The sequence below is a fragment of the Orycteropus afer genome, unplaced genomic scaffold (assembly GCF_000298275.1).
Source record: "Orycteropus afer afer isolate SDZICR_OR568_19922 unplaced genomic scaffold, OryAfe1.0 scaffold00017, whole genome shotgun sequence".
Classification (NCBI taxonomy): domain Eukaryota; kingdom Metazoa; phylum Chordata; class Mammalia; order Tubulidentata; family Orycteropodidae; genus Orycteropus; species Orycteropus afer.
Genome location: NW_006921604.1, coordinates 2,434,735 through 2,450,737, shown reverse-complemented (window position 1 = coordinate 2,450,737; position 16,003 = coordinate 2,434,735). Strand labels below are relative to the sequence as shown.

The window sequence follows — 16,003 nt, the reverse complement described above, 5'->3', positions numbered from 1 at the left end:
TGAGGCATTGTGGTAAACTGTGGTCAATGACATGAGACAAAGTATATGTGAACTGCTGTGTGGAAAGTGAATTTGCTCTGTAAATCTTCACTCAAATCATAATAAATAAATAAATAAATAAGAAAAAAAAAAAGATATACAACTTTGGAAACCTTATGGGACAGTTCTACTCTGTCCTATAGTCTCTGAGTCAGAATCAACTTGATGGAAGTGGGTTTTTGATTTGCATGTATATTAATATAGACAATAAAGCACACAAGGGCACAGTGTGCATCTCAGCCATAGCCAAACACCTCAAAGGACAAAGTTCCCAGGCCAAAGGTGAAGAATCATAGATTTGGGGAACATCTATGTCAGTTGGCACAACATAGTTCATAAAAACAACATTCTGTATCCTAATTTGGTGAGTAGTATCTGGGGCCTTAAATGCTTGTGAGTGGTCATCTAAGATACAACTATTAGTTTCTTCCCATCCAGAGCAAAGGAGAGTGAAGAAAACCAAAGACTCAAGGGATCAATTAGACCAAAGGTCTAACGGACCCCATGAACCACATCCTATACAACCCTGAGACCAGAAGAACTAGATGGTGCCTGGTTACTACTATCAACCACTCTGACTGGGATCACGACAGAGGGTCCTAGACAGAGTGGGGGGAAAATGTAGAACAAAAAAAATCAAATTCACACAAAAAAATGAGACTTACAATATGACAGAGACTGGAGGAACCCGTGAGACTATGGCCCTAAGAAACCCTTCTCACTCAGAACTGAAGTCATTCTTGGAGACCACATTTCAGCCAAATAGAAAACATAAAATAAATAAAAACAAATAATAACACCTGAGAGGAATGTGTCCCTTAGAACAATTGTATGAGATCAAAAGGACAACATTTGTCCAAAAGCAAAGATAAGAAGGCAGGAAGGGGTAGCAAATCTGGACGAAAGGAAACAGGGATCCCAGGGCAGAAATTGGAAGAGTGCTGACACATTCTGGGGAATGCACCCAAGGTCATGAAACAGTTATGTACAAACTGTTGAATAGGAAGCTAATTTCCTCTGTAACTTTCACCTAAAGTACAATAAAAAATTTAAAAATAGAAGAAATGAAAAGCATTGCCAGTACCTGTAAAAGCTCTCTTATGCCCCTTTCACTCAGTACCTCCCAGAGGCATTTGACAGATCCAAATACAAGAGAATCCCAAAATCTCCAGCAGGTACTCACTGGAAAATGGCAGGCCAATCTGAGAATAGTAACTAAAACTGGGCGAGGGCTCCTCAGGATCCAATTTACTTACTGGGTCTGTGGTAGTTAAGGGTCTGTGTCAACTTGTGGGCCTGATTTTGAGTGGCTGGGCTGGATGTAGTGATTCCCCATGATGAGACTGGTAATCAGCTCCACGGTGGAATCTACCATGAGCAGCTGAGTAGCTGCCTTATGGGTATGGTCTGCTCCCAGTATATAAGGAAAAGCTTTAGGAACGGTCTGTATCTTGTGGCATGCTTGAACCCTGATGTTGCCAAGTCTTCATTTAGCAGCCTGCCATGTTGTTTGCCAATCTTGGGACTCTTAATGGACTTGAATCAATGGCCTGCCATGTGGTTTGGTAATATTGGGACCATGCCTTTTAACCTGCTGACCTTGGGTTTGTCAGCCTCAGCAACCAGCAGCTGCCTGAGTGAAGAAAGCCTCCAGCTTCAGTGGGCCAGGAGCAAGAGGTAGAGCTGAAGCTCAAGGTCAAGGGTCTTTCACCCAGCTCCTAGAGCCTAGCACTTGAGCTTGGATTTCTAGCCTCCAAAACTGTAAGAAAATAAACTCCTGTTTGTTAAAGCCATCCCATTTATGGTATTTTTCTGTTAGAGCAGAACAAAGTACCCCAAACAGGATCCAATCCTTGATTCTAACACCATATGTTAGTTTTGCTAATTTACTGTAAATGCATTCTTTGGTGTTTAGCTTCTTTAGCTCAATGTTTTCTTTTGTAAGGTTCATTTATGTGGTTGTGGGTAGTTGTGGTTTGTTTACTCTTATTGCAGTCTATTATTCAATTGTATGAATATGACATAATTCGTTTATCTAGTATCTTGTTGATAAATATTTCAATTATTGCCAGTTTTTGGCTAAAATAAATAATATTGTTACCTACTTTTCTCACATGGTTTCTAGGTGAATTAAAAAACAAGCAAACTCATACAGCATATTTTCTTTCCTGTGTGTGTTGTGATGCCACTGAGTGGGTTCTGACTTGTAATGGCCCTATGTCTAACAGAATGAACACATTGCCTGGTCCTGCAACATCCTAAATTTAAGCCCATGGTTGTAGTCACTGTGTCAATCCATTTTGTTGAGTCTTCCTCTTTTTTGTGACCTTCTACTTTACTAAGCATGATATCTTTCTCCAGGGACTGATCCCTCCTGATAACATGTCCAAAGCACGTGAGACGAAGTCTCATCATCCTCACTTCTACAGAGCATTCTGGTTGTACTTATTCCTAGACAGATTTGTCTGTTCTTCTGGCAGTCCGTGGTATATTTAATATTCTTAGCCAACACCATAATTCAAAGGCATCAGTTCTTTTTCGGTCTTCCTTATCATTGTCCAGCTGTCTCATGCATATAAGGCGATTGAAAATACCATGGCTTGGGTCAGGCATACCAAAGTCTTCATGGTGGCATCTTTACTTTTACCACTTTAAAGAGATTTTTTGCAGCAGATTTGCCCAATGCAATATGTTGTTGGATTTCTTGACTGCTGCTTTCACGGGCATTTGTTATGGATCCAAGTAAAATGAAATCCTTGACAATTTCAATCGTTTCTCCATTTATCATGATATTGCTTATCAGTCCAACTGTGAGGAATTTGTTTATGTTGAGGTGTAATCTACACTGAAGACTATAGTCTTTGATTTTCATCAGTAAGTGCCTCAAATCCTCTTCACTTTCAGCAAACAAGGTCATGTCATCTGCAACCACCGGTTGTTAATGAGTCTTCCTCCAATCCTGATGTTCTTCATACAGTACAGCTTCTCAGATTATTTCCTCAGCTTTTAGATCATATAAATATGGTGAAAGGATACAATCCCGATGCACACCTTTCCTGATTTTAGATGACACACTCTCTCTTTATTCTGTTCAAACAACTGCCTGTGTACAGATCTATTCTATGTACCGATATGCTCAGATTCCTCATGAGCACAATTAAGTATTCTGGAATTCCCATTCTTCACAGTATTATCCACAATTTGTTACCATCCAGTCGGATAGCTTTGCATAGTCAATAAAACACAGGTAAATGTCTTTCTGGTATTCTTTTCTTTCAACCAAGATGCATCTGACATAAGCAACGATATCCCTCATTTCACATCCTCTTCTGAATCCAGCTTGACTTTCTGGCATTTTCCTGTCAATGTACTACTGCAATGATTTTTGGATTATCTTCTACAAAATATTTCTTCCGTGTGATACGAACTATATTGCTTGATAAATTCCACATTCTATTGGATTGCCTTTATTTGGAATTGGGTAGAAATATGAAACTCTTCCAGTCGATTGGCCAAGTAGCTGTATTCCAAATTTCTTGGCATAGATGAATGAATACTTCAGCATTGCATGTTTTTGTTGAAACATCTCAATGAATATTCCATCAATTCCTGGATCCTTGTTTTTCACCAATGCATTCAGTGCAGCTTGGACTTCTTTTCTTTAACGTCATTGGTTCTTAATCATATGTTGCCTCCTGAAATGGTTGAATGTTGACCAATTCTTTTCAGTATGGTCACTCTGGGTATTCCTTTCATCTTCTTCTGATGCTTCCTGCATTGTTCAATATTTTGCCCAAAGAATCATTCAATATTACAACTTGAGGCTTGAATCTGTTCCGCAGTTCTTTTAGCTTGAGAAATTCCAAGTGTATTTTTCATTTTTGGTTTTCTAACTCCAGGTCTTTGCACATTTCATCATAATGCTTTATTCGGTCTCCTGAAGCTGCCCTTTGAAATCTTCTGTTTAGCTTTTTTACTTTATCATGTCTTCCATTCACTTTGTTGTTGTTGTTATGTGCCGTTGAGTTGGCCCCAACTCATAGGAACCCCTCCTTGAGTTTCCAAGGCGGTATCACTATGGAAGTAGATTGCCCAACCTTCCTTCCAAGGAGTCGCTGGTGGGTTTGAACTGCCAGGTTTCTGGTTAGCAGTCAAGTGCCTTAGGCACTACACGACTAGAGCTCCTTCCATTTCCTTTAGCTACTGTATATTCAATAACAATTTTCAGAGTCTCTTCTGATATCCATTTTGGTCTTTTCTCTTTTTCTATCTTTTTAAAGACGTTTTACTTTCTTTGTGCATGAGGTCCTTGATGTCATCCCACAACTTTTCTGGTCTTCAGCCACTAGTGTTCAGTGTGTCAAATCTATTCTTGAGATGGTCTCTAAACTCAGATGGGATATACTCAAGGTTGTACTTTGGCTCTCATGGACTTGTTTTAATTTCTTTCAGCTTCAACTTGATCTTGCATATAAGCAATTGATGGTCTGTTCCACAGTCAGGGTCTGATCTTTTTTTGACTGATAATACTGAACTTCTCCATTATCTCTTTCCACAGTTATATTCAATTTGATTCCTGTGTATTCCATCCAGCAAGGTCCACATGTATAGTCCCCATTTATGTTGTTGAAAACAACATGGCAAAATTGTACCATGCAATCTCCTGTGTTGATTCTATCACTAAGGCCATATTTTCCAACTAATGATCCTTCTTCCTTGTTTTCAACTTTTGCATTCTAATTACCAGTAATTATCAGTGCATCTTGATTGCATGTTTGATGTTTTTTTGAGTATCTTAAATACTTCATTGTCTTCTGGCATAAAGCATTATTATAAAAAATGTTCATGACAATCTAATTTTTTCTTATAAATATTATTCATTTTTTTTGGCTTAGAGACACAAATAATTTTTCCTTAAAAGAAATCCTAGTAATTTTTACTCAAATATGTTTTATTTTATTGGTCTTCCAGAGTCAATTTCCCCTATACCCTTTTATTACATGGTTTCAAGTTCTTTTTATTTTGGGAACATTTTCTTGAATTATATTTTTTGTGTTTGTTATGTTGCATTACTTTTTTTCTTCAGGATCTTCTATTATATGAATATCAGCCCTTTATTTATTTAGGAGCTCTGGTAGCATAGTGGATAAGACACTTGCCTGCTAACCAGATGGCTGGCAGTTCAAACCCACCAGCCACTCCTCGGAAGGAAGGTTGGGCAATCCTACTTCCGTAGTGATACTGCCTCGGAAACCCAAGGAGGGGTCGCCATGAGTCGGGGCCGACTCAACGGCACATAACAACAACAACAACAATTTATTTTCGATATCTGACATGTCCTCATGAATTCCAATTATTTCATTATTTTAGATTTTTAATAATCATCTCAGTTTCATCTCTTTCTTGTTAATATTTATTATTTTTATTCATTCTAGCTTCCCTTCTAGTCTTTATTTCTGAAATATTTTTTCTCATTCTTTCCTGAATTCTATCACCTTCTCTCCTATGTTTTCTAATTCTGATTTATGTTGTTTATTCACATCTCCTTTCTTAATTTAATTTTGAAGTACTAGGTTGCAGTTTTCAAGGCTTTTGTGGCATGTCTTTCTGGCATGCTTTCATTTTTCATTGAAGTGTGTACTGTAGTCTATATTTTCTTTTATTTCATAATAACTTCGTCTGCATCACAATTTTACTATTGCTTATTGCGGTGTAGTAAATTACTTAGTGTGGCTTTTCTACCCGTAAGTCTTTGTAAACTCGAAGGTGGGAATTGCTATTAGCAACTGAGGAGATCCTGATTGCTAAAGTCGCCCACCTGGAGTATTTCTGTTGGGAGTGGCACAAAACAATGTTCTAGGAGTTTCCCACTCTCTCTTAGGTGCTTAGAGTTATGATGCTGTGATTGGCTAGTTTGGCCAGTCTGCCAGGCTCAAAAGGAGGCCTCCTAGAGGCAGAACTCTCTGACTGCTGGTTGAGGAAGACATGCTGCTGAAAGAGACACGCGCTCCTGAGACACACACTGCTGGGAAAGAGACGCAAGAGACACGCATTGCTGAGTGAGACACTGAGAGACCAGCATTGCTGGGAAAGAGACTGTGAGAGACTGTTGGCTGAGGGATGGTGGGCTGGGAGAGAGACTAAGCGTTTTTTTTCCTGAACTCAAATTGTAGCCTGTGGTGCTTCCCTAATAAACCCCATAATCTGTGAGCTCTGTGTGGCCACTGCAGGGAATTAGTGAACCCAGGAGAGAGGAGGTGGGTGCTTTGGGAGGAACGGTTGGAGAAAGGGCTGGAGGGAGACAGCACACCTGGCCTGGCAGCAATAGGCCTTGGGTTACTGCTGGTAACCCTGTCTTCCTCTTGTGGGGTTCTAGGAGGTCAGAATATGCGGCCTTCTTGCCCTTTTTGCACTTATTTTAATGTGTAATTAGTTTTCTTGAACTTTTTGGAAGAAGTACTGAACTGAATAACTTTTTCTAACTTCATGCTCTAGAGCTCCCTCTTGTTTTTATGAGATACTTTTAAAACATAGCCTTGAACTTGCTCAGACATCCAGGGTTTGCTCACTTCACCCATTTTTATCTGAACTTTCTCCTTCCTTTTTTCTCACTGTTCCTGTCTGCTGTGTTTGAATTCTGCTTGCGACAGTTTCTCTTTACTACAAGGCTTTGTTTTGGGTGGAAGCCTCCATGTGTTAGTTTTAAGAATTTCTGCAGCACAGACTCCTCCAGCACCATCAGACATTTTCTTATGGTCCTTTTACCCTCACCTCTGAATTAGATCCGGCAGAGCCCCCTCTCTGCCCTGGCTGCTGTTCTTGGATGTCCAGTGAGTGCCTGCTAGGGATATGGGGCTCTCCTATGCTCAGGTCCACCCAACGTTCCATTTTTTCCTCGACTTCCCCTTGCCTAGATGCGGATAACACTCATCTGTATTTGGGGTTTTGTAGGAATACTTTGTCTTGGCTGTATTATGCATGTTGCCTGTGGTTTTTTGGTTGCTCTGTCATAGTAGAGGATTATGGGAGGATTCAGGTAGATTAAGGAGCCCTGGTGGTGGAGTAGTTAAGCACTTGGCTGCCAACTAAAATGTGAGTGTTTTGAACCTACCGGCTGCTCCACTGGAGAAAGCTGTGGTAATTTGCTTCTGTAAAGATTACACCTTCAAGAACTCTATGGTGCAGTTCTACTCTGTCCTATAGGGTCACTGTGAGTTAAAATCAACTTGACATCACACAACAACAGGTGGATTTAAAAAACTATGTAATCTCCACTGCCACCATCTTTCCCAAATTGGTGCCTTGGAATTTTGTAAAGCTCATGACTTCCTGTGCAGCCAGGATTGAGATGGTCTAACCTTCTGTGATCCTTTGCTTTTCAGGATTAGCTTCCAGTGCTCCTTTCCTTCCCCTGTCCTGGTCTCCCAAGGCTATCTCACACTCTCTCATGGCTTCAGTCTCTATCTACGTGCAGGTAATCCCAAAGTTCCAATTGCTTTCCTGATGTAAGAGTCGGAGATTGATGTGTCCACTTCTTTGGATGTCCCATGGGGCAATTTAGATTTAACTTGTTCAAACTTGCTTTTCTTCCTGGTATTTCACATTTCCGTTGTTGCAGTCAGAGATTTGGGTACCAGCCTCAACTCCTCTCCTATCTAAGCCCCAATATCTAGCCAGTCACCAAGGTTTTTTCATTAAAATCTCTATTTCCATGTCTCTGGAATCCATCTAAATCTCCATCCCTATGGCTGCAGTTGAGGCCACTATCTATTATTCTAAAAAATTCTTTTTTTTTTTCTTTTTTACTATGATTTGGGTGAAGATTTACAGAGCAAATTCACTTTCCACACAGCAGTTCACATATACTTTGTCTCATGTCATTGACCACAGTTTACCACAATGCAACAGCTCCCCTCCCGCTTCCTCCCCATAGTTACCTCTTCCCTGTGTCCATCCCTTCATGCACTCCTGCCCCCTGAGCTGTCTCCCTGTGCAAAAGCAGCCCTTCTTTCTCCCATGATTGTTCTCTCCAAGGAGTGTTTCTACCTCAGGTAAATGTTCAACTCATATGCCTTTCTTTTGTTTGGCTGGAAACCACAGGTGTGGGTTCATTTCCATACCTGAAGGGCAGCTAGGGAGGGGCCATAGTCTCAGTGGTCCTACCAGGATCTATCATCAGACCAGCAAACCGCATGTGTTACAGAATAGAACTGCTCCATAGATGTTTCTTGGCTGTAATTTATGGAAGATCATCAAGCCTTCCACAACACTGCCAGAGGGGTTCCAACTGCCAACAGTTTGAGCCACCCAGTGACAAGTACAGAGTAGGTTCTTAAAATTTTCATTGAATGATTAGCTTTCTGGTAAGGCAGTTAGAGCCTCTTGATTATAATTGATTCTATTTTACGTTAATAACAATGTTAATTAAGGATTGTATTCTCCCTCTGGACATTATTTACATTTGATAATAAATTAATTAGTTCTCTTTGACAGCGAGACATGTATTCAGCTTCCATAGTTGTAAATGACAGGTGAGGTACACAATAGCCCAACCTAAGCCCTGCTCCACTGGGTTTTAAGCAATTTGGCAACTTTGTTCTAAAAATTATTAGCTATACTACCTACATTCTTCTTACAACACAGTAACTTTTATTCAACTGGCAATAGCTGTAAAGCTCTTCTCAGGTATTTAAAGAGAATAATTTGTTTCGCCAGAGCAACGAGGGTCGGGGCAGGGCTAAGAACAGCCGAAGCAAGAAACTGAGACAAGGGAAGCAAAACTTTGGCCCGCACATCCTTCTCTGAGGATGCGACCGCAGCCGCTGCCGTGTGGAGTCACGAACAAGCGGCTTCGCCTCAAGTCCAGCCCGGTCCTAAGCCAGATCTCCCGCCTCCAGGACCCAGCCCTGAAATCGCCTACAAATCCTGGTCCTGCGTCCACTTGGACTCAAGTTTCCCGGGTACCGGACCGTGAACGTCCCCCTCCGCCCACTTCAGGTTCCGCTTCCCAGGCTTTGGGCCCGCCTCCACGCCCAGACCTAGTTAATCTCCACGCTCCCCACTACGGCTCCTTTTCCCAAGCCCTGGCCCCGCCTCCAGGCTCCCGACCAGCATCTCAGGCTCAAGCCCCTCCTCTACGGCCCTGGCTCAAGCCCCTTCCTCCATCTCTTAGGCACGCCTTCTCAACAGGAGCCTCACCTCTCTAACCCCACCAGCCTTTTGGGGGCGGAGCTACACTAGGTGTAGGGCTTAGGGCGTAGCCGGGGTCACAGGGCGCCAGGTGCGGCTTCCACGTCAAGATGGCTGCTGCCTGCAATGCTTGGGTCTCGAGTTTTCCCCGCCACTGCTCTTCTTTTCCTGCCGGGGTCCCGCTGCTGCGTGTCGCTGTGTGTCTACTATGCTGGGCCCTGGCGGCTGTGGACGCCGTCCCCGAGCCCGGGTTCTGGGTAGCGACAGTCAACGACGTAAGTGGGTGTTGGAACCGAGGCGGGGCGCGTCTTTGGGTCCTTCGGGTTCTCCCGCAGCTCCCTGGGTTCCACGTGTTCAATCCCAGGAGCCCGGCACCAGGCTTGTTCATCACGTCCCTGCCGGGCCAGCTCCGGATCATCTCGTACACTTTGGGCCTTTTCTCAGTTATTAGGGTTTTTTTTTTTGTTGTTGTTATTGGTCTTGGGGATGGCTCTCCCTTCTAAGCGCTATCATTGTTTATGAATGAGGATCACTTTTCCCAGAGTACTGGCGTCCCGCTGTCTATATCAGGCCCTTTTTTATTCAACCCTGAGCCCAAAATTTCTGGGCACTACTAGAGGGTCTTTAGGATTCGACTCACTTTCTGCGTGGGTGAAGCACATCTATGAGGCCACAGAAAAAATTTTCTGGGGCTTTGTTTCGGCATAAACTTAGAACAGATGTCGCTTCCTCACCCCCCTCCCCAATGACATGGAATAGCCACCTATCCCTTTTTTCCACTTTTTGGGTTCTCTAATTTCCTGCAGCTCTTATCGGAGTTCCGGGATTGTGTGTGTGGAGGTGGGGTGGTTAAGGAGTGTTTGAAAGGCGAGTCTGGAGGGATGAGTTGGTGGAAACTCTTCCTTTCCAGAGCAGGCAGGCCATATGAGAACTTGGCGTCCAGTAGTTGGTGAGATGAAGTGGGAGGGATGCAGGGATAGCATTATGGAAAATCTAGCGAGAGAGAGACAGGAAGTTGGGTAGAGGCATTATCTCCTGTTTTTCCTAGCTCACATGACTCACCCAGCTCTGTGTTTGGGATGAGTGTTTTCTACAGGCATTGAAATGATGTCCAAGTTCTAAAGTTGAAACGTATTTTGACTTCCTCAAGCAGACAAAGAAAGTAACCAGAGGCTACAGATACTTCTACAACACAAAAGCTACACAGAGGAACAAATGTAGGTATCTTTCAGAAGTTTTCAGGCTCAGTGCAGTCATTTCTTCCAGGAAGCCTTTTATTTTGTAGTTACCCTCTTTTGTGCACCAGCCTGCATAGCTGCATTATTGAATTTATCTGACCAGTAAAAAGCAAAGCTCAGGGAACCACACTCATGGTTTCCCTCAGCTTCTGTAGTGAATGGGCAAGATTATAAACTTTATTAGATGATAAGGGAAGAGATCAACTATGTACAGATTGACTACTTGTGCATATCTGTAAGAATCTTTGCCAAGTGTAATTCAAGTGGCATGAGTCCAAAGAACAGAGAGAAGAATATCTTTGCTTCCTGCACATAAGGAAGAAAAGTTTGTTCCCTGGGTCCCACATAATCTTTAGTCAGCCAGATTTATTTGTGTGTGACTTAGATCTGTATAAAGCTCTCCTTTACAAAGAATGGACTCATTTTTCCCCATTTCAAGTTTCTAAAACTTGTCCTTCAAAGCGGGAAGAGATATGTCCATCAAGAAATAGTTCTTTTGATAGTAAAGTTCAGGAAACAATTTGTATACCTACAATGTGCCATGCCCTATGCTTGTCATTGGTGTTGCAAAGATAAATTTTAACACAGGCTCTTCTCTCAAGATGTTTAGATGATAGTAGGGAGGATAGATTCATGAGCAGATAATTATCTCATATATGGTGACATACTTGGGATGATACTGGAGTATAGTAGGGAGCCACCTAACCTGCTTTCTGGAGGAGGTGTCTGGCCTGGCCTAAGATGTGTAGGTATTACCTTTGTAAAGAAGGGGGTGGGAGGTTAGAGCAGTAGCCACTACCATAGAGTGTGGGAAATTCCTGGTGTTTTTGCTGAATGACGCAGGGTTGGAGGGGGTGTTAGAGGGGACTTGGGTTACCAGAAGCTTGGCCTTGAACCTGAGGCCAAGGGTCTCAAATTGTAGGACTTGCAGGGGTTAAGGAAGTCATTTCAGTGGGTGAAGTGAGCTTGGTTTAGGACTGGAGGGGGTGGTGGGGAATGTAGTAGATTATAGAGTGCCTGTTCTTTATGAAGAGGGCAGCTGCCATTCGGCTGCAGCTGGTGGTTACCATGTGGCATGGCAGTATAGGCACAGAATTGCCAGTTCTCTTTGTTTTTTCTTTTGAAGTGAAGTCAGAATCCATATTTTTATTATGTGAAATACAAATTTTAAATCTGTTCAGCTAATTCAGAGTTTTGCAGAAAGGCTTCTTGTGGACCAAATAAATCCCTTTGTATATTTAATTAGGTCCCAGACCCCAATAGCTATTTTTGGGTGTGAATGTGGGAGAGCCATTTAAAGATTTTAGACATAAATGCTAATAATCATTTGGGCTGCTACTTAAGGATTAGTTACTTAGCTTAGTTCTGGAGTCAGAGGTACCAGTTAAGTTAATGGAGAAGTGTTGAGTTTCTGAATTGGGGCAATGGTGGCAGGGATGGAGAGGAAAACTAAACTGAAGAAGTGTTTGTGAGATAAGTAGGCATATTGGATGGTAGAGGTGAGGGGCTGAAAGGAGCCATGGTTTGAGTAACTGGATTAGTGCCATCTTCAGCCAAGGTAGACAATGTAGGAAGAGATGATGAGGAACAGAGAGGGATGTGTCTAGTTTTGGGCAGGTTAGTGGGGTGTGTTTGTAGACATCCCAGTGGACAAGTCCATTAGGCAATTGAATATGTGGACCTGGAGCTCAGAGGAGAGATCCAAGGTAGGGATTTTATTATTACTGTTGAAACTGTGTGGGAGAGGGGAAGAGGTTACCAAGAAAGACTATTTTTCTTTAAATCCTAATCATTCATTCGTAAAGCACAATCCCTTCTCACTGGATTTTTATTCTTGAGGAAGACAGACATTAAATAACAGAGAATAACCAATTATGTAGTTTGAACTGTGATGAGGGTTCTGAAGAAGAGTGGGTACTAGAGCCATATAGGGGAGAGCTTGGCCTGATATGGGGTACCACAGAAGACTTCCAGAGGAAGGCCTGATGTGGGGTACCACAGAAGACTTCCAGAGTAGGTTTTCAGGTTCACCACTAAGGTCTTGAAGAACTGAAGGAAAATTGCTATTGCTAGAGAGGTAGGCAGGTCTTAATTATTCAGGATCCTGTAGGCTACAGGAAAAATTTTGGTTGTTTAAGCACAGTAGTAAACCATAACAACTTTGGGTAGAAGATAGTTGTTATATCAAAAGTACATTCCTATTGCTCCTAAGAAGAGAACATGCAAATAGATAGCTCATATCACATCTGAGCAGCATAAATCAAGGGATGGCAGCAACACTTATCTCATGTATGTCTGTCTTTTGGCGGAGATCCCCAGAGGCAGGCGCACTGCTGACCCTCACATCAACTGCAGAGTAGATGCATGGTTCCAGGTTTTAAGAAAGTGAGTGATTTAATCAGGTTTGCATTAAAAAAAAAAAAAAAAATCACACTAGTCATAGGGAGGAGTACAAGGATTAGAATGATTTATTTTCTAGGGTAAAACTGTATATACTTTTAAACAGTAGAGAAATCTTTTAACAAGCTCTTTCTATATTTCTTTGTTTTTCATTTTAGAAATCTGGCCCACTGATGTTTAGGAAAACTATGTTTAACTCTACTGAGATCAAGTTTTCTGGTAAGCATAATAAACTATTACAATATTAATATAACAAATTATAAACTAACAACATCACGTAATATATATTATAAATTAATAATTTAGTATAAATAATGTTGCATTGGGCAGATCTGCTGCAAAAGACCTCTTTAAAGTGTTAAAGAGCAAAGATGTCACTTTGAAGACCAATGTGTATCTGACCCCAGCCATAGTATTTTCAGTCACTTCATCTGCATGCAAAAGACTATGAATAAGGAAGACTGAAGAAGAATTGATGCATTTGAATCATGTTGCTGGTGAAGAATATTGAATATACCATGAACTGCCAGGAGAACAAACAAATCTACCTTGGATGGAAAGTAGCTGGAATGCTCTTTAGAAGCGAGGATGATGAGACTTTGCCTTCTGTACTTTGGTCATGTTGTGATGTGGGAACTGTCCATGGAAAAGGGACTTCATGCTTGGTGAAGTGGAGGATCAGTGAAAAAGAGGAAGACCCTCAACAAGATGAATTGACACAGTAGACTGCAGTGATGGGCTCAAGCATAGTAATGGTTGTGAGGATGGCCTAGGACTGGGCAGTATTTTGTTCTGTTGTCACTATGAGTTGGAACCGACTCAATGGCACCTGACAACAACCTGTTCATATAATACTATGTATAATATTATGTATACTATGTATAACACGCTAAACAGATGTTTTGTTTTTAAGTATTCTAATCTTTCAGGGTTTTCTTTCTTTTTAGTCAATACTTGGTTATTTACAAGAATGAGTTTTTCTGACCCCTTCTCAGAAAATATAATATGAGTCATTCTATAAAAATTATGATTGAAGTCTAACAAATAGACTTTGTTCTGGTTACCTAGTGCCACTCTGACAAGAAATATACCACAAATGGGATGGTCTTAACAAACGGGAGTTTATTCTGATAATTTGGAGGCTTTATGTCCAAGTTCAAAGTGCCAGGCTCGAGGGGCTGGGTGAAAGCCCCTCAACCTTGGGGTACAGCTCTGCCTCCTGCTCCCGGCCCACTGGAGTTAGAGGCATTTCTTTACTCAGACAGCTGTTGGCTGCTAAGGGTGAGAAGCCCGAAGGTTGACAAGTAAAAAGGCACAGTCCCAGTGTTACAAATCCACATGGCAGGCCATTAACTTAAGTCTGTTGTAAGTCCCAGGGTCGGTAGAGCATAGCAGGCTGCTGAGCAACGACATGGCTACTACATGCAGGGTCCAAGCATGCCAAAGGCTAGAGACCATTCCCAAAGCTCCTGCTTATATACGGGAAGCAGACCACATACCCAAAGGCAACTACTCAGTTGCTCACAATAGATTCCACCATGGAGTTGATTACCAGTCTCATCATGGGGAATACTACCACCAGTTGTCCAGCCCCTCAACCAGGCCCAGCTATGTTGACACACAAACATAACCATCACAGACTTCATCTAAAATAATTAAACTTCTGTGAAATTTGACTCTCAATTCCAGATTTAAAACTAGATAAATTTCCTTTATGAATATATAAAATGCTATAATTGTGATAAATCCATTATGTCCCTGAAAACTTTTAAAATATACATTATACCATATTATAAATTAAAAATTACTAGATATTAATATTTTAATTGATATTGTAGGGCTTACTAAAGTGATAATGCTTTTTAGGAAGGAACTGCTTACCTATATAAATACTGGCTTAACAGGACTACAAAGACAGAACTTGAGGTTTTTGAATAATTTTAATAAGTCTATACTGGATCACAGGAGCCCTGTGGGTGCAGTGGTTGAACTGACGAGCTGTTCCCTGGGAGAAACGCATGGCAGTCTCCTATAAAGATTATAGCTTTGGAAACCCTCTGGGGCAGTTCTACTGTCCTGTAGGATTGCTGTGAGTCAGGATCTACTTGATGGCAATGGGTTTTGGGATGTACTAGATCATAGTCAGGAGTTCTGGTAGCATAGTGGCTAAGGCACTTGACTGCTAACCAGAAGGCTGGCGGTTCAAACCCACCAGCCACTCCTCAGAAGGAAGGTTGGGCAATATACTTCCTTAGTGATACTGCCTTGGAAACCCAAGGAGGGGTCGCTATGAGTCGCATCCGACTCCATGGCACATAACAACAACACAACAGATCATAGTCAGGAGCTCCAGTGGCATAGTGCCTAAGGCGTTTGACTGTTAACCAGAAGGCTGGCAGTTCAAACTCCCCAGCCACTCCTTGGAAGGAAGGTTAGGCAATCTAATTCCGTAGTGATACCGCATTGGAAACCCAAGGAGGGGTTGCTATGAGTTGGTTTCGACTCCATGGCAGTGTGTTGTTTTGCATTATGTAGATCATAGTCACTGTTACTGTTTTTCAGTAACTTGACCTAGAGAGTTGGTTGCCAGGGTTAAAGTCACAGGATAAAGAGCAGCTTATTTTTAGGTAGAGAAAATTGGCTTCCCCAGGATCCAGAGTTGTGCTCTGTGGATCATACTGTGCTCTGGTCGTCTATTGGGACACTCAGCAACATATGGGTCTTTGCTGAGGGAAGCAGGCCAGCTATGAGCTAGGAAGCAGAGGTGGTTCAGAGCAGCTCTGTGATATCACAGATCCTCAGTGGTGATAAGGAAGTTCTTGGTAGAGGAAATTGAAGTTCAAAGTGGGTGAGAAAAAAAAATGGGATTTGGCTACTTTAATGAATTCATATCTCAAAGTCTACACAAATAGGATTTTAAAAAAACTTGAGACTGGCAGACAAAAAAAGTTATACAGGGGAAAAAAGTAATATAGGCCACAAACACAATCTGATTTTTAAAAATCAGTATGTAATACGTGAGATTACCTTTATGGTAGACTAGAACAGAGATAGTCATATTATCGTATCATTTGGTATTTATAAACTCCCAGAACCTTGTTTTCTGTCTGTGACTTCATTGAAGCTTGAACTTCCTT

General features: G+C 41.7%; 1 protein-coding gene across 1 annotated transcript in view; it reads left to right on the top strand.

Moving 5' to 3' along the window:
- The first annotated feature begins 9,338 nt into the window (after positions 1-9,338).
- The window catches only part of TMEM87B (transmembrane protein 87B), an 83,865-nt gene continuing 77,200 nt past the window's right edge, over positions 9,339-16,003 (top strand). The window contains exons 1-2 of the mRNA XM_007959514.2: positions 9,339-9,503; positions 13,025-13,085. Of these exons, the coding sequence (XP_007957705.2) occupies positions 9,339-9,503; positions 13,025-13,085 (226 nt within the window). The remainder of the gene's footprint in view (positions 9,504-13,024; positions 13,086-16,003) is intronic.